The sequence below is a fragment of the Bos javanicus genome, chromosome 21 (assembly GCF_032452875.1).
Source record: "Bos javanicus breed banteng chromosome 21, ARS-OSU_banteng_1.0, whole genome shotgun sequence".
NCBI classification, from domain to species: Eukaryota; Metazoa; Chordata; class Mammalia; order Artiodactyla; family Bovidae; genus Bos; species Bos javanicus.
Genome location: NC_083888.1, coordinates 26978759 through 27004890, shown reverse-complemented (window position 1 = coordinate 27004890; position 26132 = coordinate 26978759). Strand labels below are relative to the sequence as shown.

Genomic DNA, 26132 nt, shown 5'->3' with positions numbered 1-26132 from the left:
GCTGCCCAGGCCTCCCATCCTGACCAATCCCTTCCTGTGTCCATCCCCTCCCCACCCTGCCCAGGGCTCTGCACACCTTGGAGACACTGCAGGTTGGTTCCACATAACCACGGTAAAGTGAGTGTCATCACAGTCTGCAAGTCATGTGAATTTTCTGGTTTCTGAGTACATGTAAAAGTAATGCTTCCAGTACACTATAGTCTGTTAAACGTGCATTATATCTAGAAGTGTACAAACCTTAAAATACTTTCCTGCTGAAATATACTAACCATCATCTGAACCTTCTGCAAGTCAAACCATAACAAATATAACAGAGAAGTCTGAAATCTGTGAGAATCACTGGAATGCGACTGAGACCCAAAGTGAGCACTGCTGGAAGGATGGTGCTGACAGACCTGCTCGACCCAGGGCTGCTCCAGACCTTGCATCTGCACTAAACAGTAGTGCTAAAGCGCGTTCTGCCAGCGTGTTCTCACATTAAAGCAAGTTCTGCCAGTGTGGGAGACTGCCTCAGTCATCGGGGACATACCCAAGGGTCAAGACAGAAAGGGACAGCTAAATGCCTTTGGTAGCAAGTGTCCCTCTCCATGGTGATAGGCCCAAAAGGCACTTGATGACAATGTGTTTCTTAATTCTTAAAGAAATCAGAGAAATCAGAAAACATATATAAATTCAAGAATCTAATATATTTTTTAGAAAGAAACATTGTGTATGCTGCTTTCATAAAAGACTGAAAGCTGTGAATCATCTTGTTTTGCAGTTTTCCAGTTTTCTGTAAATATAACTTAATAACATAATGCATCCAGCTCCTGAAATAGCCACGAAGGTTCTGACCTTTTTGGAAGTTCTTTACTAATGTGTGGGATTGGTAAGTGTCCTGAAGCCAATCACTGAGGTTGGTGATACAGACACTGTACGATGATGAATCCTTAAGGTGCCAGGTTTATTATGACAATAACAAAACCAAAATTAAATAGGATGTAGTGACATTCTACGCTCTAATGGTCTTAGATGCCTCCGAGCCCTCGGCTCTCAGTCGGGACCCCTGCTCCTGGCCCCGACTGCAGCCACGTGGCAAACCTCCACATCCGCCCCCAGCCGGCGCAGCTCATCCAGCCAGATCATCTGCTTCTGCGACAGCCGGTCATGGGGTCCCTTCACTTCCACCAGCTGGGAGACAGAAGGGCTATTCAGGTGGGCTGTGGCAGTTCCCACTAACGACCATTTATTTAGAAGGCTTGCCCAGCTGCACTGCTGTACTTACATGTCTGTAACAACTAAACATGTACATATGAATTCAGTGAGAAAGTCCCCTATTCTTAGAAACCAGACTGTCCTCCACAGAGAATTAGGAAATGGATTCATACGTAATATGGCAGCTGAAATAGTTTTCCAGCACACACAGCACTGTTACTCTCCTGCTCAGCACCCCTCAATCACTTTTTTGTTGTGTCTGTGATTAGACCCAAGCTCCTTGCCAGGACCCACAAAACTGTGTGGCCTGGTGTCTTCCCCGTGCAAGCCAGGGCCCTTGCCCATGCTTGCCAGTCCTACCACCTAGGACATGTCTCCCTGCTCTTCACGTGTCTGACACCTTCCCTCTCAATGCTCAGCTCAGATTCATTTCTAGAAGGGTCCTTCCCTTTCCTGTGCACTTGTTTACGATGTGTGTCGTAAGATAAAACTGCTCAGCACACATCAGCTCCATGGAACCAGAACTGCGTCAGTGTTGTCTACCACAGAGCACCAAAATTCAAAACACAGCGATGGAGACTACCAACATGAACTACAAAAGTTTTTTTTTTTTTAATTAATAAAGCATTTCCACAGCCTAACAGGAGTTAGAGAGATCTTAATAGAGATCCCAAAGGGCAGAACAGAGAGAAAAAAATATTTGAAGAGAGAATGCCTAAAAAATTTTTCAAAGTTGATGGAAATTTTAAACCCAAAGATCCAAGAAGCTCGGTGAACTCCCAAGTACAGACCCCTAAAGAACACGACTCTAAGAAACATAAATTGCATATAAGTTTGGGAAAAAAAAAAAAAAAGGCAGGGCAGGGGGATCTAATAAAGCAGCCAGAATTGTCAAAAGCCAGAGGGGAGAGACTACAGACTTCTCACTAGAAACAATACAAGCTAGATGACAGTGGACAAATATTTTAAGGCATTGAAAAAAGAATCCTTTGCCTGCTGCTGCTGCTGCTAAGTCGCTTCAGTCGTGTCCGACTCTGTGCGACCCCATAGACGGCAGCCCACCAGGCTCCCCCGTCCCTGGGATTCTCCAGGCAAGAACACTGGAGTGGGTTGCCATTTCCTTCTCCAGTGCATGAAAGTGAATAGTGAAAGTGAAGGACTGCAGCCTACCAGGCTCCTCTGTCCATGGAATTTTCCAGGCACAAGTACTGGAGTGGGGTGCCAATTCTTTGCCTAGGAAAAACTATCTTTCAAAAATGAAAACTTAAAGTCTTAAAATATATAAAACCTAAATAATTCATTATTAGCACACTTCCATTGCAAGAAATGTGAAAGGAAGTTCTGTCAGGAAGAGAATGATAGTACATGGAAATCTGAATCTATATAAAGGAATAACCATTAGAATTTGTATCTATATGAGTAACTATAAAGGCTCATTAGTCCACTGTAGAAAGCAAAATAATGTGTTCTAGGGTTTATAACATGTCAAGGCATAATGTATGAACACAGCACAAGGGCTGAGAGAAGAGATATACTGTTGTAGGGTTCTTTATATTCTATGTGGACTGGTACAACATCACTTGAAAGTAGGTAAGTTTAAGTACACACTGTAAACACAACTCCAACCACTTAAAACACATGAAGAGTCAGAGCTAACAAGCCAACAGAGGATAAAATGCAACCTCAGACAAAATGAAGAACTGAGACAAAAAACAAATGAAAGGTTTAAAGCCAGATATGAATAATCACATTAAATGTAATATTCCAAATACTAACAAATTAAGAGCACAGGCTGTCAGATTAGATTAAAAGTAAGACCCATATATATGCTGCCTACAGAATATAAGAAACTCATATAAAAACAAGTTTAGAGACATGAAAATCCTAAGTTTATATGTTGAATAATAAAGCTTCACAATATATATAAAGCAGACATTGACAAAACCGAAAGGAAAAATACCCAAATCCACAACTGTAGTCAGAAGTGTCACATGACACCAGAAACATGACCCAGAGAGAACAGATGAGCTGGACTTTATCAAAACTTAATACTTCAACTGTTCAATACACTATTTAGACAATGAAAAGTCAAGTCACACACTGAATGAAATGTATCTGATAAAGAACCTGTACCATAATTTTTCTTTTCATCTCAAAATTCAGTAGTTTAAGAAAACCACTAGCCTGTGACAGGCAGGATGAGACCAGGTAAGGAAAGGGTGGCGGCCAGCCTACAGCACGTAAGCAGGCACTCACTCTCGGAGCTTAGAAAAATCACCCCCAGCCATCCCAGCCCCTTGGTGCTCACACCTGCAGAGTCCCTGCCCTTGCCCTGCTTCCAACAGTGGACACAGCGCAAGCAATGGTTTGTCGCTGCCAGCTCAGCTGATAAAAAGAGACTGACTTCCGTCCTGCTTACAGCCTGGCCCTTCTCCCACACCTGCTCGGATGAAATAGGCTGCCGCATGGGGAGAGGCCCAGGTGTCAGCACCGTGGACGCCTCTACCAGCAGCCACCGAACAATCCTAGCCCTCAGTCCAGCAGCTCTTGAGGGATTCAATCTTGTCAATCACCAAGCAAGAAATGCCTGGATTGTGGCCTTTAAGTTGATCATAAAATTACAAACATGACTTTCTGCTCTAGCTCAACTGACCTTGACGTGATGACTCTGGGAGCTCCACACAACCAGGTCAGGGAGGCCCCCTCGGCAGTGCCGGAAGTCCATGGCCAGGCGGCGGCACACGCCACTGAGGATGGAGCCCCCCAGGCAGGACACAAGATCCTGGACAGAAGATACAGGGACGGTCAGCCCTCCCCTGGGATGGAGACCCTGGAGCCCCCAGTGATGCTGAGATGGGGGAGACCCCATGTGTCAATTCAGTAGAGATGGGGTCCTAGGACACCAAGCGCCCTTCTGCCCCTGGTGCTGGCATCCCAGCCTCTGGGGATGCGTTCTCCATGGTCAGTTACCAAGCTTTCACCCAGTCGGGAACATCCAAGGAGCAGCTAAGAAGAGAGGATTTGGGGTGAGCACTTAGGATACAACAGCGGTCCATGGAGGCCACTGGTCACAGGACAGGGAGAGTGTCCTCCCTCCAGGGGCCACAGGCCAGGCCAAGGGGGCTGCCAACCAAACAGGCCGAAGGCATAACTGGGGCTTGTTCACACTTGGGACTGTCCCTTCAGGAACAGAGGCCTGTGGGCAGGGGTACGACAAGCACATGCACAGACACACGTGTATGCGTGTGCTTGCATATATACATGAACAGGTATAACATACACACAGGTACATGGGTGTGTGCATACATACAGGCACACATATATGTGAATGTGTGCATACTTGTCTTTTGTTACAATTGCCAAAAGGAAACCCACATTGGAGGCACTTCCTAAGCGAACCCCCGCTGCAGACTCTCACCTGGGCTTGTTGCAGAGAAGAGAAGCGATCCCAGCTGACCAGGGAGGACACCCTGCCTTCCTGGGCCTGCCACACAGCTGCCACCCAGGCCCGCAAGCTCTCCTCGGGGGCGCTGTGGATCTGCTGCAGCCGGGCTTCCATGGCTGATGCCCTGCTCTCGAAGAAACTGTCTGTGCAGAGGTCCAGCGGGGCCGCCTGTGTGCAGGGAGAACCAGCTAACACTAAGCCGGGGAGGCTGGGGTCATCAGAGGAGCCAATGCCCATCAAATCTGGAAACTGACCACTCTGATGAAGTGGACTCAGGCTTTTTCTCAAAAGATATATAAAAATCACCCAAGTAACCTGATATAAAAGCAATTTATGACACTGATTTTTTAGAGAACTAATTTGCAAAGACAAGTACAATTTGCTAAAAGAGTTCTTAGGTTAAACTGGTGGAGCTCTTGGACTTTCCAGGTGGTGCCGTAGTAAAGAATCCACCTGCCAATGCAGGAAACACAGGTTCAATCCCTGGGTCAGGAAGATCCCCGGAAGGAAAGAATGGCAATAGATGCCAGTATTCTTGCCTGGAAAATTCCATGGCAGGTTACAGTCGATGGGGACGCAGAGAGTCGGACAGGACTGAGCAACTGAACATGCACACACAGTGGAGCTCTTAGCAGACATGTATGACAAAGCACATGAGTGTACATGGGCCCCACCAGGGTGAAGCCGAAGACACTGACACGAAAAGTTTCAAGAGGAATGATTCCAGTAAAGTAGCTTACATTTTAAATTCTATGAATCAGATTTAAAAATTAAAAGCCATTCTTACAGTGAAATTAGCACTAGGATCCAGAAGAGTATAACTGGGGGCAGGTTTCCGGGGCAGCAACCTCAGGGTCCCAGGGTGGGAGTGACTCACGTGTGTGTGCAGAGGCTCTGCAGCCTGAACGTGGCCAGGGTTACCTGATAGGCATTTCTGAAGGCATCTGGCACCCCGTCCATGAAGATGATGTCCCACAGCAGGAGGCCAAACAGGGTGCTGAAGGTGGACCCCTCCCCATGGATCCCTGAGACAAGGCACACACGAGAAAAATCCATCTCTTCTGCTCTCCAAAGACACCACCATGTCCTACTGCCAGCTCAAGTTGAAGAAACTAGCAAAAATATTTTAGATTCAAAGGCAAAGGCTGTTTTCATGCCATTCCCTGCTCATTTTCTTAACATTAGATTGCTTATATACAGAAGCCTTGCTTAAGGATGAAAGTCTTAGTAATTATGACAAAATTCAAATGCATGTTTCAGAGTGGAAAAACCTAAGGGACATGTTTAAAAACAAACAGGAGGTCTGACGGGGGAGGGTGGGCGCCCAGGAGCCTTTGCCTCTGACCCCATTCGCCTCCTTCCACAGCACTCCTCTGCCTCGACCTGGACACCACACAGTGCCGGGGTTTAGGACTCGGGGTTTTACAGAAAACTTCCACATCAGAGACCACCCAGTCCAGACCCCCTATCCCCACCCCACATCCAGACTATAAGATGGGGTGGTGACCTCAGAGAGGCCCAGCCCAGTTCCAGGCCGTGTGAACAGTGAAGCAGGGTCGCCAGGGCTGGGGCCGCTCCCAGTGGGCCCCTCATGGCCCTTTGGCACACCTGATGCCCCCACCCGAGACCCTGGTGCTCCTCCACACACTACAGTACCTCTGAGCGGCTGGCTATGGGCAGCATCTTGTGGTCCTCTCCAATCCTGTCCACCTGCCTGACCCAAGATCTCTAAGAGCAATCCAGCCACCCTTGCTCCTCATGTCCCTACCAGAACACGCCACCCTCATGGTGGCAGGTGTGAACACTGGACATGAGGAAGCACACGGCCCTGATGAACTGGGGTGATAAAATTCTCTCCTGTGCCCTCTAGGGCCTCCCACAGGGACAGGATAGAGTAACGACACCCCCCAGCGTGGCCACATGGCCCAGTTACCCTGGTCAAAGCCGCAGTGTCTATAATGGGCCAGTGCCAGCTCCTCCACGGAGCACAGGACAGTGGCAGGGGAGGCCCCCCCAGCCTCCAGCACGAAGACAGACTTCCCTGATCCACGCTGTGGGCACAGCCGGCCTGTGACGGTCACCTGGGTGGGTGGGGGGTGAGGAACAGCTGTTAGCCCCACTCCTGCTCCAGCCCTGAAGCCCCAAACAAACTCTCCTCTGCCCTTGAAAGGCCACCTGTCCTTAGTGCAGCACCGGGTTGGTCTTGAGGATGTGGGCAGGTCATCGCCTGGTGCCCAGGAGCGCTGCTCTGAGCTGCTCTTCAGGGTCCTGACTGGGCTGCGGGCAGGAGGCCTGGCAGGGTTGTGAGCTGCTGACTCAGGGGTAGAGTCACAGCCCCTGCTGACCAGGCCTCTTTGACACCTCGATGCCAGGCTGAGGTGGGAACAAGGCTGGGTCACTGCCCACAGCAAACCAGAGGGCTTTCTGAGTCTATGAGAAATGTGTGCTGGAAACCGCTCTAAGGCTGCGTTCAGGAAAAACCCCTGAAATGCACCCACAGTGCCCCCAGAATATTCACGCACATGTCTGACGTCCTCCACGGTGACCTCTGGGAGCTGGCGGAGGAGATGCATGTACTTCTGGCCGCTGGGAGAGGCACGCAGGCGTGCGGCCCTTTGGTACAGTGCCAGGCGGTGGCCTGTCCGGACATGAGGATCCGCCAGGCCTGCAGCGATGCACTGGACAGCCTGTGGAGAGCATGGCACTGTCAGTGTTAGTAAGGCCCAGGCAGCGGCACCCCCATTTCATGGGATGGAAACCCCACCATCAATTAATCATTCCTTTTGCTAATTAGCAGTAGACAGAGCCACCCGCCAGGGACAAGGACATTATTCCTGTACATCTCACACAGACACCTTCAACGCATAGATGGAGCACAGACCCTGAGGCAAAGGTGTGGGGCAGGAGCAGTCATGTTCCCAACACCACGTCCTGGTCACACGTGTGGACACACTGCCTCAGGAGACAGAGGAGACTGGGGATAGAGACCTGGGGTAGGGATGCTCGGGGCCCCAAGGGGTGCTCAGGCCAACTGCAAAATTATATGTGGATTTTTGACCATGTGGGGGTGGGGGGGTGGTCAGAACCTCTAACCTCTGAGTTAGTCTAGGGTCAGCTATATAATTAATGCCACTGAACTATATACCTAGAGGTGATTAAAATGGCAAGGTTTTTTTTTGTTGTTGTTATATATAATTACTGCAATAAATAAAAAGTAACAAGAACAAAAAAGCCCAGAAGTCAGTGAAGATCAGACCATCAGAGTGTAGCGGCCCAGAGGAATCCAGCAGAGAGAATGAGGCCCTGCTGGCTGCCCTGCAGCCCTAACGGAGCCGGGCTGGCTGTAGGGAGGGGTAGCCTTGGGCTCAGCCTGGCCAGACTGACTGCTGGGTAACTGCGGACATGAGCCTCTGCTAGGCTGGCTGTTGCCTGCCCTGGAAACTGACATACAGAGGGAAGGAATGGTGACAAAATCACAGGTTATGAGTGGCCAGGAAGACCTCTAGGAAAAGGCTAAAAAAAAAAACAATGCTCTATCAACGTCAAAAATAACCTCTGAGCATTAATAAACAGTCCTCTCAGCAGACCTGAATGACGGGAAAGTCTATAAACTCCTCTGAAGTTTTATTTCAGGGAGAGAGAGAGGCAGTGTGCACACGCCCTCTGTCCACACTAGGTGGGGGCCAGCAGGGGCCTCTCCTGACGCTGGGCAGGGAGCACCATGCCCACCTCCAGGAGAAGAACAGTTTTCTCTGGCTCGAAACACTTGAGGGGACAAGGCGCCTTTTAGTTTCAGGGAGTAAATGGAGCGTGTCATCGTCCAGGCCCAGAGTCAACTTTTCCAACCCTCTATCACTGGATTCATGTGACCTGCCACTAGAAGAATAAAAACTCCCAGGGCAGCAGTGCCCTCCACTGGACAGAGACACGGGGTAAGTGGGACAGGGGACCACGGGAGGCCACACAGAGGGCTACTGTTGCTGCCTCGTGAGGCCCTGCCCTGCTGGCCACAGTGGCTGGCAGCCGACAGTGTTCTCAGACTCAAAGTCCCTACCAGAGAGGGCAGCGCCCAGACGGGATGGTGGCCACCCTGTAGAGCCAGACGCCACGTCTTCACCCGTCTTTCTACCAGGAGGCCCTGGGCAGTGAGTGAATAAAATCACTGTTTCCAAACCAGAGAGCGCACCTGTGTGAGGTGAGGGACACCTAACTCTCCAGCTCTTGACATGATCCACCTGCTGAACCCACGGTCACCCTGTGCTCACACCCCTATTTGTGGGGTTGGCAGACCACAGAGAAAGAGGGATATGTAAGAAATCAATGCTTTAAATCAACTATAGTCCAATATAAAATATAAACTTAAAAAGAAAGAAAGAAATCAACACCCTAACAACATTTAGACTCTTAAGGTATTAACAGTTTGCTTTACTGTTTAAATGTATGCGAAGCTGAAGAAAGGTTGGTGGCCCTAGCAGCTACGTACCGGCTCCAGGCGCTTCAGGTGCTGGTGTAAGTTAAGGGCCAGCCGGTCCCACCACCGGCCCCTGCTGTCGGAACAGTACACGTCCTGGGACAACAGATTTTCAAGCTCCTTCACGGCTTCCTACACCGGCAACAAGAAGGGAAGTGCATTAGACTCCTGCACGCTAAGGCCGCTGTTACACTGAGTTGCCAGGAAAACTGGCAAAGGATATCAGCATCCTTGGCACTCTAAAATAAGGCCCAGGACCTGAGACTGCCAGGAGGGGGCCCTGGGACATCCCCCGAGAGTGGCCTGAGCTCCAGAGGCACGCCCACTTCTCAGCAGGGCCCCTGCCACCTCATGTGGATGCAGCTGTGACACCACATGGCACTCTCTGTGCACCAGGTCAGCAGCACAGGCCACACGGGGCCAGGCTCTAGGCAGGAGCAGCAGCTGGGCTGCAGGTCCACATGCTCCTGGGAACCCAGCTGGCCACACGGCCAAAGGTGCGAGGAATCGGGGAGGGGGCTGGACAGGTATGAGGCAGGGTCTCCACCCAAAGACCCCACCTCAACAGGCGGACTTTGTGGTCCATGTTCATAGCTCATGTCTCATGCTCATCTTTTGTGGTTCCTGAATCTCTTTGAAGAATCTAATGATTCTCCTGAGAAAAATGCACAAACCCCAGAGATGCACCTGCAGATCCACAGACTCTGCTGAAGCCAGTCCCACGGAGCTGCCCAGGGTCCATGGACCCAGGTGAGGAAGCCCAGCTCTAGCACAGCCTCTTTGTAAGACACTGAGTTTCAATACAGAAGTGTCTGCACAGCAGAAGCTGAGCCCAGCAACCTCACAGCTCTGAGTATGAGCAGGGGCATGACCAGAGCCCTCACTCCTGATTGTAGGTTATTTCCAGACTTAGGTTGTAGGTTACTGTCCGTGACTGCTGTCCTGGGAACTTGAGCAGAGGTGAGGCTTTCACCTCAGGGATGTGGGGAGACCCTCCCCATCACACAGGGGCTCTGACAGCAGCTCAGTTCAGCAGACCACATTAGTGGGAGAAGTCAAGAGCCAGGGGCAGAGGGCTGGTGCACTCACCTCGTACAGGTGAAGTCTCTGCAGTATTTCAACGTTTCGGGACAAAATCCTCGTGTAAACCCACCCAACAGTAAAACACCGGAGGAAGAGTGGTAAATTCTCGTGGTACCTAAAACGAAGATGTCCACCAGCAGTTTAGTGGTTCGGTGTGTTTACTGTAAGACAATCCTAAGAGGTGATTTAGAAAAGGCAGAGGAACCAGAGATCAAATTGCCAACATCCGTTGGACCATAGAAAAAGCAAGGGAATTCCAGAAAAACATCTACTTTTGCTTCATTGACTACACTTTTGCTACATTGACTGTGTGGATCACAACAAACTGTGGAAAATTCTTAATAGATGGGAATACCAGACCACCTTACCTGCCTCTTGAGAAATCTGTATGCAGGTCAAGAAGCAACAGTTAGAACCAGATGTGGAACAACAGACTAGTTCCAAATTGTGAAAGGAGTACGTCAAGCCTGTATATTGTCACCCTGCTTATTTAACTTATATGCAGAGTACATCATGTGAAATGCTGGGCTGGATGAAGCAGAAGTTGGAATCAAGACTGCCAGGAGAAATATCAATAACCTCAGATACACAGATGACATCACCCTTATGGCAGAAAGTGAAGAAGAACTAAAGAACCTCTTGATGAAACTGAAAGAGGAGAGTGAAAAAGTTGGCTTAAAGCTCAACATTCAAAGAACGAAGATCATGGCATCTGGTTCCATCACTTCATGGCAAATAGATGGGGAAACAATGGAAACAGTGAGAGACTTTATTTTCTTGGGTTCCAAAACCACTGCAGATGGTGACTGCAGCCATGAAATTAAAGGACGCTTGCTTTTTGGAAGAAAAGCTATGACCAACCTAGGCAGCATATTAAAAAGCGGAGACATTACTTTCCCAACAAAGGTCTGTCTAGTCAAAGCTATGGTTCTTCCAGTAGTCATGCGTGGGTGTGAGAGTTGGATCATAAAGAAAGCTGAGTGCTGAAGATTCAATGCTTTTGAACTGTGGTGTTGGAGAAGACTCTTGAGAGTCCCTTGGACCGCAAGGAGATCCAACCAGTCAATCTTAAAGGAAATCAGTCCTGAATATTCATCGGAAGGACTGATGCTGAAGCTGAAGCTCCAATACTTTGGCCACCTGATAGGAAGAACTGACTCAGTGGAAAAGACCCTGATGCTGGGCAAGATTGAAAGCAAAAGGAGAAGGGGACAACAGAGACTGAGATGGTTGGATGGCATCGCTGACTCAATGGACATGAGTTTGAGCAAGCTCCTGGAGTTGGTGATGGACAGGGAAGCCTGGTGTGCTGCAGTCCATGGGGTTGCAAAGAGTCAGACACGGTTGAGTGACTGAACTGAACTGAACTGAAGAGGTGACAAAGCAGACTGAATTTCTTTCTTCTAAGAAGATACATTCTGAACACTGCCTGTCGTGTGCAGTTTTTTACACCACAAATATATGTTCTCATGGCCACCTGCTTGGTCACCAGATGGCAATGTGAAATGAGAGCCAGAGGTCAGCAGACGCCAGCCCCCAGGCCAGACTCAGGGCCTCCACCTGATTTTAATACAAGTCCAGTGTGGTTTCCATGTTTATAAATAGCTAAAAGAAGTCAAAAGGAGAAAAACCGTGTGGCACGTGAAAATTACAAGAAACACACATTTTGGTGTCGGAGAACACACCTGCACTGGGCCAGTCCTGCCCATTCACTGGCAGAGCCTGACCGCTGCCCCACTGGGCCTCCACGCAAGAGGCTACTGACCTCTGTCTTACAGGAACCCAACTTCCCGGCCATGAGGTCTTATCTTTTTTTTTAAACCAAGAAAATCATCCATTAACTTGTTTTAACCATTTGTTTTCCTGTTTAGTCTGAGAAATGTTTACACATTTGCCCAATTACTTAAGAAAATCCCCCAGGGTCCATGCACATCACGGGCTAACACTCATTGTACACACTAGTTGTCTGCTTCCTACAAAGGCCTGTAAGTAAATGCCTCACTCTATCTAAATTACTCCCAAACAAAACACGGAGAAAATATTCAGTTGTTTTTCTTAACAGTAAAGGCTATTTTCTTAGCTATGGTTTTTAAGTTTGTATTATTTCTGTGTAGACTTTTGTCCTAAATGTTTTTCTGAAAGAGATATCCAATACTACTAATTTTTCTTATCACTTTGTACTAAGGAAGGAAAAAGTTTCTTAACCCTATGAAACACGTTGAACATTTATTAAACCAAAAAGAATGAAGGATCATGTGCTGTGTACTCTGAACTCTTGAAGTAAATGTTCAATTTAATTTTCTTTTTTTTTTTTTTAAGGTATGATTCATTTTCTTGTTCAAAACAACAGCTCCTGGAATTTCCACCAGAAGACAGCTTCTGTCCTGCGGCCAGGCTTCCCCCAGGGTTGTAATTCAGCTGACCAAACCCCAGACGGGCCAGTGCCCCTGCAGGTGACAAGCCATTGTCTGCCACAGACAGACCGGGGGTATAAAAATCACCCCAAACTTTCAGACACTCCCTGCTACTCACCCAATACTTTTGACTCCATGCAAAGTGAGGAGGAAGTTCAACTACACACGCTGGCCTCACCACGGAACAAAAGGAGCATGTTCCTCATGAAAAAGATGATCTTACGCAGTTAGAACAACTAGGTCAGTCGGTAACCCTCACAGGCACCAGAGAACCACCTCACCTCAGGGACGGGTGGTCTTTCAGTCCATCCCAGTCCTGCTTTGCACACCGAGCGAGCTCCCTAGCCTCCTCCCAGGCCCCGCTGGCCATCGCCGTGGAGATGTCATTCAGCGTGTGCGCGGCCACCGCATACCTGAGGGGGGACAGGCGGGAAACCACGACATTCAGGTTTCAGGGCGGGATGAGCACTGACGTACAGAACCTCACATCCCCACATCCCACCCAACACATTCAGATCTGCTTTTGGAAACACAAGGGTTACGTTTTATCTCAGGATTCATTTGACTATTACTCCACGAATAGCCTAGAAGTGTTCATACAGGCCTCCCAGCCAGAAAGATGAAGACACACAACCTTACCATCACATCGCATGTCCCATTACATGATGCAACACTGACCAGCTCTTCCTCCCTGACCTCTGGTGCCTACTCACTCAGTCATCCATTCAACAATCTGGGAGCAACTATGACAACATGTAACCAATCTCAGGATTATACGGAAGTGTAGGTTTGGTCATTTACTCACTAAGTCAGAGATGGCCAGAGGGATACTGCCCAAGCTAAGAGAATTATTTGGGATTTTCAAAACCAACTTCAGGGACAGTATCTGGGAGATGGCGATGCTGAAATGTTCTGAACTTATGTAACTGAAGACAGACAGCTTCTCGGCGTGTCTTTAGATACCAAAACAAAGACATGGGCCCCATAGTTCTGTAACACCGAGTGCACAGTCACTGTGCTTTGGACTCACCCTTGAGAGAAAAGCACACTCTAGTACTGTGTGCAGAAACTGTCAAATAAGCGAAAAACAGAATCCTCTAAGTGTAAAGATTTGCTTATACACGCTTCCATCTAGCTCTCTTTTAATACTCAACTGGACAGCTCTAAGGCAATGAAAAGTGGAATTGGAGAAAACATTCTAATTAGAAGATCTGACTGAAAAAGTTATTCCTACTGAATACAAATAAGATATTGACCTTCCTAATAACTAAGGCAAAATGGGCTAAAATCAGTTTATATTGACTCTATTTTGATCCAATCATTTCAATAGCTTATTTTTTAAAGCACATACTAGACAACACTTAAACATCTTTCCTAAAATCAAATATCAGAAACCATTTCAGCTAACTTTGAATCATAAACCTGCAACATCTATGCAATTTTTTTTTTTAATCAAAATCCACTTTTGCTTAGCACTGGCTAAATCCATGGATCAAGACAGATTCATGAAAACTTCTATTGTCTGCATGATTCTGGTATATGGTCCACAAGTTAGTTATTAGCTTTATTTTAAGCATCATTACCAGGAAGATATTCAGCCTTGTTCATGCCAACAACATACTCACAAGGCAGGTTTGTTCAAATGTCTATATTTAAAAAATGCTCCCCCTGCTAAAGCTATTTGGGAATATAAACCAGGGGAAAACTGTGTAGCTCTAACTCAAAACTCATGAGTTTTGGCAGCCTTAATCAAACTGCATTTCTGCATTCTCCTCACAGTCCTAGAAAAGTATACAAGTGAGTAAAAAACTAAACAGGAAGCAAAAACTTAAAAAATGGTTTTGAGCAATGTTTCTCTTGTGGATGGCAAAAAACAATAATAGATCCTTCTGCATAAATTTAAAAATACATAGTTGTTACAGTGAGCAACCACTCTCTTACCTAATGAGATCATCCCTGTCCTGGAAGATCGGGGTCTTTCGATTGACGGTGTACCTGGGGAACTCCAAGCGGCCCAGGTTGACCAGCAGCACAGTGGAGAGCTGACCCTGGCCCCCACAGGCGGCCTCCTCATCTTCCACCATGTCGCTCAATGAGAAGAGCAGCAGGGCCCGGGAAAATACCGCCCGAGGGCCTCGAGAGACTCTCAGGGAACGTCCCGCCACATCTTTAGCTCTGAAAAATACACAGTATAGAAGAGACTTGCTGGTCTGTAAGCATTTGGACATCAGATTTTATAGATTATTTCAAGCTGAACAGCATTCATTATTCCAAGCCTGAAGCAAACCTCTGGCCTCCGGCTGTGTGATGTTAAAGCATTAGTTAACCTCTCTGGAGCTCAGAGCCCCACCTTGGAACACGGTGAAGATTCAATGAAATTAAACCTGCAGACGACTTCACATAGTGTTTGCCTCAATAAAAGAGCAGGGTAAGGTTTACGCTGGTCCCAAACACGTGAAATACCAGAGAAACACAAAGTGTTACCTGTTTGACATTAGCAACTCTCAATTCTTGACTCCAGGGACAATTTAGATTAAATAACAGATATTTATTTATTTAAAATAACTTGATTTCTTTATTTATGGCAGTGCTGGGTCTTTGTTGCTGTGTGCAGGCTTTTCTCTAGTTGCAGCAAGTGGGCACTACACTCTAGTTGTGCTGCGCAGGCTTCTCATTACAGTGGTTTCTCTTGTTGCAGGGCACAGGCTCTAGGGTGAGTGGGCTCAGTAGTTGCAGCTCCTGGGCTCTAGAGCACAGGCTCAATAGTTGTGGCACACAGGCTTAGTTGCCGGCAGCATGTGGGATCCTCCTAGACCAGGGACTGAAACCACATCTGCTACATTGGCAGATGGATTCTTTACCACTGAGCCACCAGGGAAGCCCCACAGGTATTTATTTAGAATGTCATTATCAAAGGCTCTTGGTCAGGCAGCAGGTGACAATCAAGGCTTTCTGGCTCTAACAACCTGGACACCATGCACAACAGGATTTCTCTATTGACATCTGGGCCGTGAATTCTTTTCTGGGGGCTGAGGTAGGGGCAAGGTGCCCATTCTGTGCATTAGATGATGCTCAGCTGTGTTCCTAGCCTCCACTCACTAAATGTCAGTGGCACCTACTACCCACCTCAGTCACAACAAGAATGCCTCCAGATGATGCCAGGCATGCCTGGAGGTCAAGGTCCCCCAGTGAGAGCTGGAGTCTAGTGGAGGACCTCACCCTTCCTACCAGCCCAGAAGCTATGAAACCAAAAACTAAGCTGGCTCCCTGGGGTGTCCAGAGATCAATGCCCCCAGCACAGTTTCAAAGACACAGGGGTAGGGTTCCCACCTCACCACCATCTACATGAGGACCACACAGCCACAGAGCCTGACAGCACCCCCAGCCTTCCACCCCACGCAGAGTCTCGAGCATGTCCAGTGGACTGGGACTCCAAGTTGCAGAAGGAAACATTCAGTGTGACTAAACACATAGCCACTATCCAGAAGGATTCAGAGAGTGCAAATAAGGAGGCTTTTTCTGCAGAGGAAGGTAACCAGGTATTACCTTCACGTGGAGCCATCAGAGACTCAGGTTCCACTCCTGGGCTCCACAGCTTAATGAAGAAATAAAGGACACTGTCCGTCAATAGACAAAGTGATAAAGGTGTGCTATGTAATGGAGTATTAGCCATAAAAAAGGAATTCTTCCATTTTTACCAATGTGGAGGGATCTAGAGAGTTTTACCCTTAGTAAAACAAGTCAAAGACAAATACTACATGTTATCACTTCTTTGTGGACTCTCAAAAACAAAACAAATGAATGTATATAACAAAAGAGAAATAAATTCACAGCTAGAAAAAATAAACTAGTGGTTATCAGCAAGGAGAAGGAAGCAGGGAGAGGTGACACAGATAGAAGAGTAAGAGAGATGAACTACCCTATATGAAATAGATAAGCAACAAGGACATACTGCACAGCACAGGGAAATACAGTCATCATTTTGTAATAAACTTGAAGGGAGTATAATCTGTACAAATACTGAATCATTATGCTGCACAGCTGAAACTAATATGTCAACTATACTTCAATTAAAAAAGTTTTCAAAGGATAGTGATTTTAGTAAAAAACTAAAATAGTCTTAACGGGCTTCCCTGGTGGCTCAGTGGTTAAGAATCCGCCTGCCAATGAAGGAGACACAGGTTTGATCCCTGCTCCAGGAAGATCCTACATGCCACCGAGCAGCTAAGCCCATCCGCCATTAACTGAGCCTGTGCTCTAGAGCCAGGGAGCTGCAACTACTGAAGCCCGTGCTCCACAGCAAGAGAAGCCACTGCAATGAGGAGCCCTCACACCACAATCAGAGCAGCCCTGCTCACCGCAGCTGGAGAGAAGTCTGCACGGCAGTGAAGACCCAGCACAGCTGAAAATAAATAAATAAATAAAGTTATATATATTAAAAAATAGTCCTAAGATTCTCATTTTTCTATAATTCTCATGTCAGTGATAAAAAATGTTCATCTTAATTCTTCCATTTCTGTTCCTACATGCTCAGTGCTTACACTAAGAAACAGCTAATTTAGTATTCACTTACTTTTTAAAATATTATATACATGAATACCATGAAATACTTAAGAAATAAAATTAAAGACTTAGAGGACATTTAACCACAGGGATGAGGATCTTATACCCATAAGTCAATTAACTATAAATACATAATCTAGTTAAATACTTTTGGAAAATCTACAGTATAAACTTTTTGAAGTGTTGACAGTCACATTTTTCTTAATAATGTATGCCTTATTTATACCTGTGTTTTACTAAGATTAATATTTGTAGTATCTTCCCAATAAGGATGGGCTCTTGGCACGTTAACAGCTCAAAGTTACACACACACACACATATTATATAAAATAACAATGATGTTGCTTTAAACTGTTTGCCAAAAGCATTATCTCATCTCGTTTTCAACAACTCTGAAAAATGGATTCCCAGACTAAGGTTGATATAGTTATACTTTAGACATAACATGGGCATAAGAAATAAATTGTGAGATTTTTATGATCTTTCCCAACCTGAAACTGTTCAGGAGCTTTTATAAGGACAAAAGAAACCATCCACAGCTTCTGGTAAATTTTTATGTTTCAACTCAAGAGAAATTGCATATTATTGCTGACAGATTATGTTTCAATAAAAAGTCTACTGAAATTAAAATTTGGCTGGACAGTTCATGTTTAACTCTTGTTAAGGAGAGTAGTTAAAACTGCATTTTTCTTGAGTAATAAAATACTAGAATATGCCAAGGGCCCAGTGCCTCTAACCTCTTGCCTCTTGGTTTTTCTTGTCCTTGAAATCAGTGTGGTATGACAAGAATTACAAAAGCTAACCCAAGAAAGAATCCAGACCTGATCATTAAGGTTCTCTGCCTTTTCAGTCTGGCAGCAATTGAAAAACAATCACAATCTGGAAACACGTACCATCCGTTTTAAGACCTTAATACGTGCTGTGTGTGTGTGTGTGTGTGTGTGTGTGTGTGTGTGTGTGTTAGTCGTTCAGTCATGTCCAGCTCTTTGTGACCCCCATGGACTGTAGCCTGCAGGCTCCTCTACCATGGAATTCTCCAGGTATGAATACCAGAGTGATTTGCCACTTCTTTTTCCAGAGGATCTTCTTGACCCAAGGATGGAACCCAGGCCTCTTGCATTGCAGGCAGATTCTTTACCACTGAGCCACTACAGAAGCCCAACCAACAACTCAAATGTTCTTACTGTAACAAGTTCCTTCGCTGTTCACCTGAAACTACCACAACATTGTTAACTGACCATGCCCCAATGCAAAATGTTTTTGGTGTTAATAAATAAATAAATAAAATGATTTTTAAAAAAGAGCCACAAAACCTTTTCAGGATCACTGCGCCAATGCCAGGCTGGTTCCGGCCCCAAGTACAGACTGAAGGCTGCTTGGCTAATCTGAGGAACGCGTCCACCAGCTGCTGCTTCTGCCCATGGGCACTCGCCAGGTGGAAGGTCTTTGCCAGGGCTTTCAGTTCTGGAGCAGAAAGAAGCTCCAGCACCTCAGGGAGCTCCTGCAACTCAGATTCTGAAATATTAAAAAAAAAAAAAAGTACTTTAAATAAGTTTATTATTTTCCAGTTTTTATTGATACTTTAAGAAGAAAAACTTATTTGTTGTCCTAAGATTAACAACTCAATTTAGGGATTTCCCTGGTGGTTCAGTGGTTAACTCTGAGCTCCCAGTGCAGGTGGCCTGGGTTTGATCCCTCATCAGGGAACAAAGATCTTACATGCCACAACAAAGACCCAACACAGCCAAATAAAATTTTTAAAAAACAACCAAAAAAACCAATTTAAAAGATGCACACACAGTCACTATTTCTCAGGCACCAATCAGGAGATGACATGAAACTAGCACCACCCTCATTTTCCAGAAACTCCCTTCACCGTGTTTCCACTTTGGTTCCCCTGGACAAACCGTACCTGTCTGCAGGAAGCCTGCATGTGTCAGCTCTCCAACCACGGGGGTTAAGTCAGCAGAGATCTCTTCATAGTCCAGTTTGTTCACCTTAATCCAGCTGAATTTACGTTGAAAAAGTCTTACGTATAACTTCTGACCATTGGCTGTGACAAAGTTAAGATCATCAGTGAAAAACATTCTATTTCTTCTCGAAAACCACATACGCTATTACTCCCTTTTGTAAACCAAAGTGAGTAAAACATGCTGTTACAAATACACATAGGCTGACCCAACTGATCTTCCAAGAATATCATTTTCTTCCTTTGGAAGACAGAACTTATTTCAAATACAAAGTCCCATAGGAATGTCTCCTTGGCCTGCGTGCAGGACAGGAGGAGCAAGAGGACACACAGCCTTTGTGACAGTCTTTGGAAGTAAGGCTCCCTCTTCTCTTCTGTTATGAAAAGTGGGAGTGAGGGCCAGTAACACCATCCTCCCAAAGCCAGTGAAAAGATTAAAGAGATGAGTGTATAAACCATTCCAAGTTGGTAATAATAACTAGCCATTTAAAAACCTAAAGGACTTCCTTGGTGGTCCAGTGGTTAAGAATCTGCCCATCCACTGCAGGGTCCCTAGTCAAGGAACTAAGATCCCACATGCTTGTGTGGTACGGCCAAAATTAAATAAATAAAATTAAACACGAAATAATACCATCTATTTAAATATATATATATCTTAAAAAATAATAAAAAATAAAAGTGTAAGATCCAGGCTCCCCACTTTCTAACCAACATTTCTAGTCCCTCAAGAGAAACACACCCCGCCCCCCTCACTGAGAGTTCCAGTTATTCTGTTCTCTGCTTTTGGTTTCATATGCAATATTCTATTTTAGGCTGAAAATCATCTAAAAAGGATTTTTCAAAAAAAGTCTGGCTTTGGTAGAATGGCCATTTCTAACTCAGTGATCTCCACCAAGCTATTTAATTAACCTGGTCTCAAGTTTTCCTATTACCCAAATTATCTTTCAGTTTCCAACTCTAGAGTGGTCTTGGGACGTCCCTGGCCATCCAGTGGTTAGGAATCTGCTCTCCCAATGCAGGAGGCACTGATTCCATCTTTAGTCAGGGAACTAAGATCCTGTATGCTGCATGGTATGGCCAAAAATTTAGAAAATAAAATGATACGACCTTATTTATTAAATTTTCTACAGTTATTTCCCTTTTCTCTTGAAAGAGGCAAAATCGATTCACAGTAGCTATTTTCACAACAGAGACACTAAAGATAATTCTCTGTGGAGGGCAGCCCATAAGAATCTGCAGAGCTTACACTAGGAAACTGTTCCTACTTCTCAATCACACCACAGCCCAGGGTTACTAACTTCTTCAATAAACGCGCTCGTACACCAACCAAAGATCTGTGACCACCCTGGACACAAGAGTCGATGGGGTGTCACTCACACAAGCAGGGCCACAGTTACACTGTGAACGTAAAACTGAATTTCTTCTTTTACCCGTTATTGGTAACGTTCAGGATTTCTTTTTTGTAACTGGACAGGGAGTCAGACCTACTACTATTACTAGTGGTCAGCATGGCCCCCAAGGAAGCTTTTCCTGCTTGAGAGGGACTCATGTGCACATAGCCATCAAGGTCCTTTGGATGAGCAGCTGATGGCGGGTGGAGATGGGGCAGAGGGGAGTGCGGAGCTCTTGCTCTAAACCTGTGCTATTTGCTTTGAGCCACATAGCTGGCTGCCAAGGAATTTACGTATGTTTTTAAATGTACCAATTTACAAAATTAAAAAAGCAAAAAAATTAATGTACCAATTTAGCTTGAAAGCTTCCATTTCCTGCAAACCTTTACTTTAAAAGGCAGAGTCCAGGCAACTAAAATGTTATTGGAGAAAAAAAATATGCCTCAGTATCCCTTGGTTTGTTCATTTGCCTGTATTTTATTTTCATTTTTGAGGAAATGGCCCGCAAAAACAACAAATCCACCAAATACAGCAGCAAGCTTGATTACATGTCTGAAATGCAAGGTATGCTTTTCTAAGTCACACTATTCTTTTCCCCCTAATCTGGGAAACGCTGTTTTACAACCATCAAATATACATATAAATGACAAACAACTGCTTCCATTACAAGCCAAGTACAGTTTATAAGGATGACAGTGCAGAAGCAGGCATCACCTGGCCCCAAATCTTATCTCTTTTTAAAGGCACATTGTTGTTGAGCTGAACACCATCACTGGCTCTGAGTCCCCTGAGTACTCCCAGGGGGCTCCCCAAACCACTATTCCTCAGTGTCATCAGGTTTCTGCCTATCACATCCCAGACCAACTCAGGGCAGCAAATGGCAAACAAAGCCTCGAAAGCAAACAGGCTCAAGATACCTGATAACTGATGAAATTTAGTTACAATGCCCTTCTCATGTTCATCAAAGAGCATCCTGTCTTCTTCATTCTCGAACACGGCTTTCAGTACCACCAGGAAACTCCGAAGGTAGTAAGGATGGTCTGGCAGTTCTGGACTTGTGACCCAGGACACATCACAGCTTGACCTCTTCTCCAAAGGCATCTGATGAGTGATTTCATCCTCTAAGCCACTGTCAGGTTCTGAAGGAAGAGTTTGGCTGTTGGTCTGTATAGAAGCACCAAGTGTGGAACTCGGAGGTTTTGCCTCCCGATGTGAGCCCTGATTTGTCACTTCTGAAACAATAGTCATTTTCACCTCTTCAGAATGACCTGTCTCACATTTTTCAGTAACTTCACCATCTACTCCTTTGATACTCTCCTGCTTCGCAAGATGGTCCTCAGAAGCAGGCTTTCTATGCCCGAGAATTAAATCTGATGAAAACAACAGAGGCGCATCACCTGTGCAGGTGTGGGTTAGGGCTGATTGCTCACATTCCTGGGCAGCTGTCTGGCCTTCAGCTTCCTCCACCTTAGTGCCTTCCACTGTATGTGCTGGAGCACTCAGCTCCTCCTGAGAATCACCAGTAAACACATTCTCCTTTTGAGAGCTGTTCTCCAAAAGTGGATCCTGGCCCTCCACCTCCAAATGCTGATCAACCAGGCTCTTAACCCTTGTGCATGAGGACCTCTGTAGACTCTGATTAGTGAACTCCTCATTCTGATTCAGGGATCTTTTAGCCTTTATGTATCTTCTGGACAATTTAGAGGACAGGCTTCCCAGAGAAATGACTTTCACATTATGATGTCTCAGCTCGTCTTGATTTCTGCACACCGAGTCACCTTTACTTTTAAAGTAGGGGCTGGTCTGCTGTTTTTTGCCCATTTTTGCTGAATCACTTTGGCCAGGGGTTAAATTTATCGTTGATGGTGACGACCTCTCCGGCGTTATATCTTCTAAGGCAATATTGGTCAAATCTATGGTGGGCACGTTTGAACTTAAGCTGACGTGCCTGGGGCCACCTGGAGTCACGTCATCGTGGTCAGCACACATTTCATCAAGGTGCCGGTTCAGGTCATATCTTGGCACCATCTTACTACAAACAGGGCAGGCAAGTTTAGCAGGGGGTGCATTGTTAAAAAACGAAATAATAGAGTTAGATTCATTTTTTTTAGTTTTGCTGCTTGATAAACTTGTACGAGGCCTTTTTTTGGAGGATTTGCCTACAGACATCATGAGTATTGTTAGGAAAGCTGGGTGGGGACTTCCCTGGTGTCCAGTGGTTTGGATTCTGTACTTGCACTGCAAGGGGCCCAGGTTCGATCCCTGGTCTGGGAACTGGGAGCCCCTGCATGCCCCAATGGGCAGCCAAGGAAAAAAAAAAGCAAAGTTGAGTGTTTGTTTCAAGTAGTAAAACACAAAGTAAGACCTGGGAAAGATACCAGTGGTTTACTTTTACTTCCCTGATTTGAAATCATAAAAAATGGGATCCTATTGGACTTCATTTTATTCATTTAGTTTCTTCTTCCTATGAAACAAAACATGTGGATTAAGAACATATTTATGAATTCAACAACAGAGGCGAGAAACGATCAACGATAGTATCTCACGGGATGGGGCCTTGAATAGATTCTGGCCTTGGAAAGAAAAGCCCAAGGCCATCCTCCGGCTGTCCATGCGACCCCAAGGTGTCCCTCAGCCGCGGGGATAAGTTCTAAGACTCCTCTGTAAGATCTAAATCAGCCACCCTAAAAAGGGACATCTAACTACGCGAGGTCTTCGTTTAAAAACGCCGCACGAGTAACTTCTCCGGGGCAGAGCACGCCTATCCCTACCGCACAGGCCTGTAATGAGAAGGGCCGCCGGGAGTCGCGGGCATCTGTCCACCCTCCGCCCCGCCTCCCCGCGATCCCGCAGCTCCGGCCGCCGAACCTCCTGAGGCTAAAGCTCTGCCAGGCCAGCCCTCCCCTGGGATCGTGTGCGCACCTGGGATACGCACCTGGGAGGTGCACCTGGGGCTCCGCCGCCAGCCCGGCCGCCCTCCTCCCTCCCTCCCTTCTGTCTCCTGCCGGCGCCAGCAGCCAACGCTCCTCTTACAGCCCGCAAACCAGGCCCTACAGCCACACGCCTCCTACGGGTTACGCGCGCCAGGCATTCCCTGCCGATTCCCGAGGGCTCGGCCGTCACAGACTAGGCCAGCGGAGGTTCGAGCAATCAATCGGCCTTCCCTCTCACCTTCAAGGCATCCAACGGTTCAGGGAGGCTGAGCCAGAGGAGGTCCGCCCTCCTGTCTTTCACAACCTGGCGGAGGCGGGCGGGCTGGAAGGTGGGTAAATTGCTGTTCTTAGAGCATGCGGTGACCTAGGAAGCCGCCTCCTGGGAGGAAACACAGGCGAAGAGTCCACTTGGCCAGCAAGCGTGTGCTGAGGTTCCTGGAAGAGATGCTGTTTGCTGCCGGATGCAAGAGATGCCAAAACCTCAGGAGCACAGGAGTCCAGGGCCATACCACCTTGAACTGAACGCACCCCATCTCATCAAGAGCAAAATAGTAGATCAACAAGGACCTACTGTGTAGCACGGGGAACTATATTTAATATCTTGAGATACCCTACAATACACGCACACACATATATCTGTATCTATAAATCACTTTGCTCTTCACCTGAAATATTGTAAATCAACTATACTTCAATTAAAAAAGGTAAAAGAATAAATGTGTTGATAGGTAATAGGGAATGGTGAGTTTGCATATTTTTTACATTAAAATGTAGTTTGTAAATGTAGTTCTTCTTTGTCCTAATAGTTTAATATAATGAGATTACTTAATTTAACATAATGGCTATGTGTAACAACAACAAAATTACTGAAAGTTTATCAGCCAGCCCTTGAGTGCAGATATCCTTATGGCAGAAAGTGAAGAAGAACTAAAGAGCCTCTTGATGAAAGTGAAAGAGGAGAGTGAAAAAGTTGGCTTAAAGCTCAACATTCAGAAAACTAAGATCATGGCATCCGGTCCCATCAATTCATGACAAATAGATGGGGAAACAGTGGCTGACTTTATTTTGGGGGGCTCCAAAATCACTGCAGATGGTGATTGCAGCCATGAAATTAAAAGACGCTTACTCCTTGGAAGGAAAGTTATGACCAACCTAGACAGCATATTAAAAAGTAGAGACATTGCCAACAAAGGTCCGTCTAGTCAAGGCTATGCTTTTTCCAGAAGTCGTGTATGGATGTGAGAGTTGGACTGTGAAGAAAGCTGAGCGCCGAACTGTTTTTGAACTGCTTTTGAACTGTGGTGTTGGAGAAGACTCTTGAGAGTCCCTTGGACTGCAAGGAGATCCAACCAGTCCATCCTAAAGGAGATCAGTCCTGGGTGTTCATTGGAAGGACTGATGTTGAAGCCGAAACTCAAGTACTTTGGCCATCTGATGCGAAGAGCTGACTCATTTGAAAAGACCTTGATGCTGGGAAAGATTGAGGGCAGGAGAAGGGGACAACAGAGGATGAGATGGTTGGATGGCATCACTGACTCAATGGACATGGGTTTGGGTAGACTCTGGCAGTTGGTAATAGACAGGGAGGTCTGGCGTGCTGCGATTTATGGGGTCGCAAAGAGTCGGACACAACTGAGTGACTGAACTGAACTGAACTGAGTGCTGATATCAGCTGGTTCCAATACCCCAAGGGACCCAAATGGAAACTTTCTGAGGATGGGGTGCCTGTCTGTGGTCCCTTACCACTGCCTACAGCAGCAGCCAGCACTGTGTGATTACTCCATAAATGTGTGCTGAATGAATGCATGAATAAATGTACAAAGAGAAAAGGGACTTGAACAGGGAATTCACTGACAAATTGAATGGCATTGAGTGCCAACCTCATGCCTGGTAAAGTCCTTGGTGCTGTGAACAGAACAAAGAATGCAGAAATGAGGGGGGGGGGGAGGAAATCCTGCCTTTGTGGCAAATACATTCTGATGAAGGAAGATAGGGAAAAAACAAAAATATACATAAATTAGAGTTTAAAAGGCAAGTACAGATTAAATGAAATTCCTGTTTTCTGGCAAGATGAGAAAAATTTAAACATGTCTTTCCCAGTTTGGGCTTCTGCATTAGTGTTGTGTGTTCTGTATCAGCATTAATCAGACCTCCTTTTTAATCTTATCAAGGGTCACAAGTCCTTAGGAGATAAGCTTCCTTTTCAATCATGATGGTCCATGACCCACTTCCCTCTCATTCATAAATCTAGATGTGTAAACTGTCAATAATACAGCATTTAATGTACAGATCTGTGTCTCAAAACCGTATGTAATTATGCCTTGACCTCTAACAGGCAACAGTTGTCAGAGGGGAAGGAGGCAGGAATTCCCTCTTTAGTGCAGCTTTTCCTACCAGGAAGGAGACCAAGAGTAAACCTCCCATAAATTCCCTCTCTGGGGGCATTTTATGGCTATGAAGATGGGAAGACCCCTGGCAGCTGAATTTGCAAACATTATCACAAACTTATCTCCCATTTGTTCTTCTAGACACCTACCTGCTTTTCTTTTCCCTGACAAGTTAGGTGTATAAATCTCTAACCATTTACCCAGCTGCTTCTTTTGTAAAACTACAATACATGAATACTTTCTCCTGTTAATCTGTCTTCTATTGACAGTTTAATTCACAGC

The 26132-nt window shown here is 46.1% G+C and overlaps 1 protein-coding gene across 3 annotated transcripts; it reads right to left on the bottom strand.

Moving 5' to 3' along the window:
- Window positions 1-924: 924 nt before the first annotated feature.
- On the bottom strand, window positions 925-23611 carry FAN1 (FANCD2 and FANCI associated nuclease 1). Of its 3 annotated transcripts, none has more exons than XM_061394612.1 (14): window positions 23466-23611; window positions 21448-22994; window positions 19083-19223; window positions 18484-18685; window positions 14549-14782; window positions 12889-13020; window positions 10200-10308; window positions 9123-9242; window positions 7162-7326; window positions 6573-6720; window positions 5517-5664; window positions 4613-4807; window positions 3848-3976; window positions 925-1170 (listed from the first exon to the last, which is right to left on the bottom strand). In XM_061394612.1, the coding sequence occupies exons 2-14, from the start codon at window positions 22700-22702 to the stop codon at window positions 1158-1160; spliced, it is 2991 nt and encodes a 996-aa protein (XP_061250596.1). In that variant the 5' UTR covers window positions 22703-22994; window positions 23466-23611; the 3' UTR covers window positions 925-1157. The 3 variants fall into 3 exon arrangements, with proteins under 3 accessions (XP_061250596.1, XP_061250595.1, XP_061250593.1); XM_061394611.1 differs by having other exon boundaries at window positions 5561-5664; window positions 23453-23610; XM_061394609.1 differs by having other exon boundaries at window positions 5561-5664; window positions 23466-23610.
- Window positions 23612-26132: the final 2521 nt, after the last annotated feature.

Excerpts from the sequence above, each read along its gene's own strand:
- FAN1 (XM_061394611.1), bottom strand. The coding sequence starts at position 22,702 with ATGATGTCTGTAGGCAAATCCTCCAAAAAAAGGCCTCGTACAAGTTTA. Across the intron at positions 9,243-10,199 it reads AGAGACTTCACCTGTACGAG|GAAGCCGTGAAGGAGCTTGA; the intron begins GTGAGTGCACCA and ends TTGCCGGTGTAG. Across the intron at positions 6,721-7,161 it reads CCGTGGAGGACGTCAGACAT|GTGACCGTCACAGGCCGGCT; the intron begins GTGCGTGAATAT and ends CCACCCACCCAG.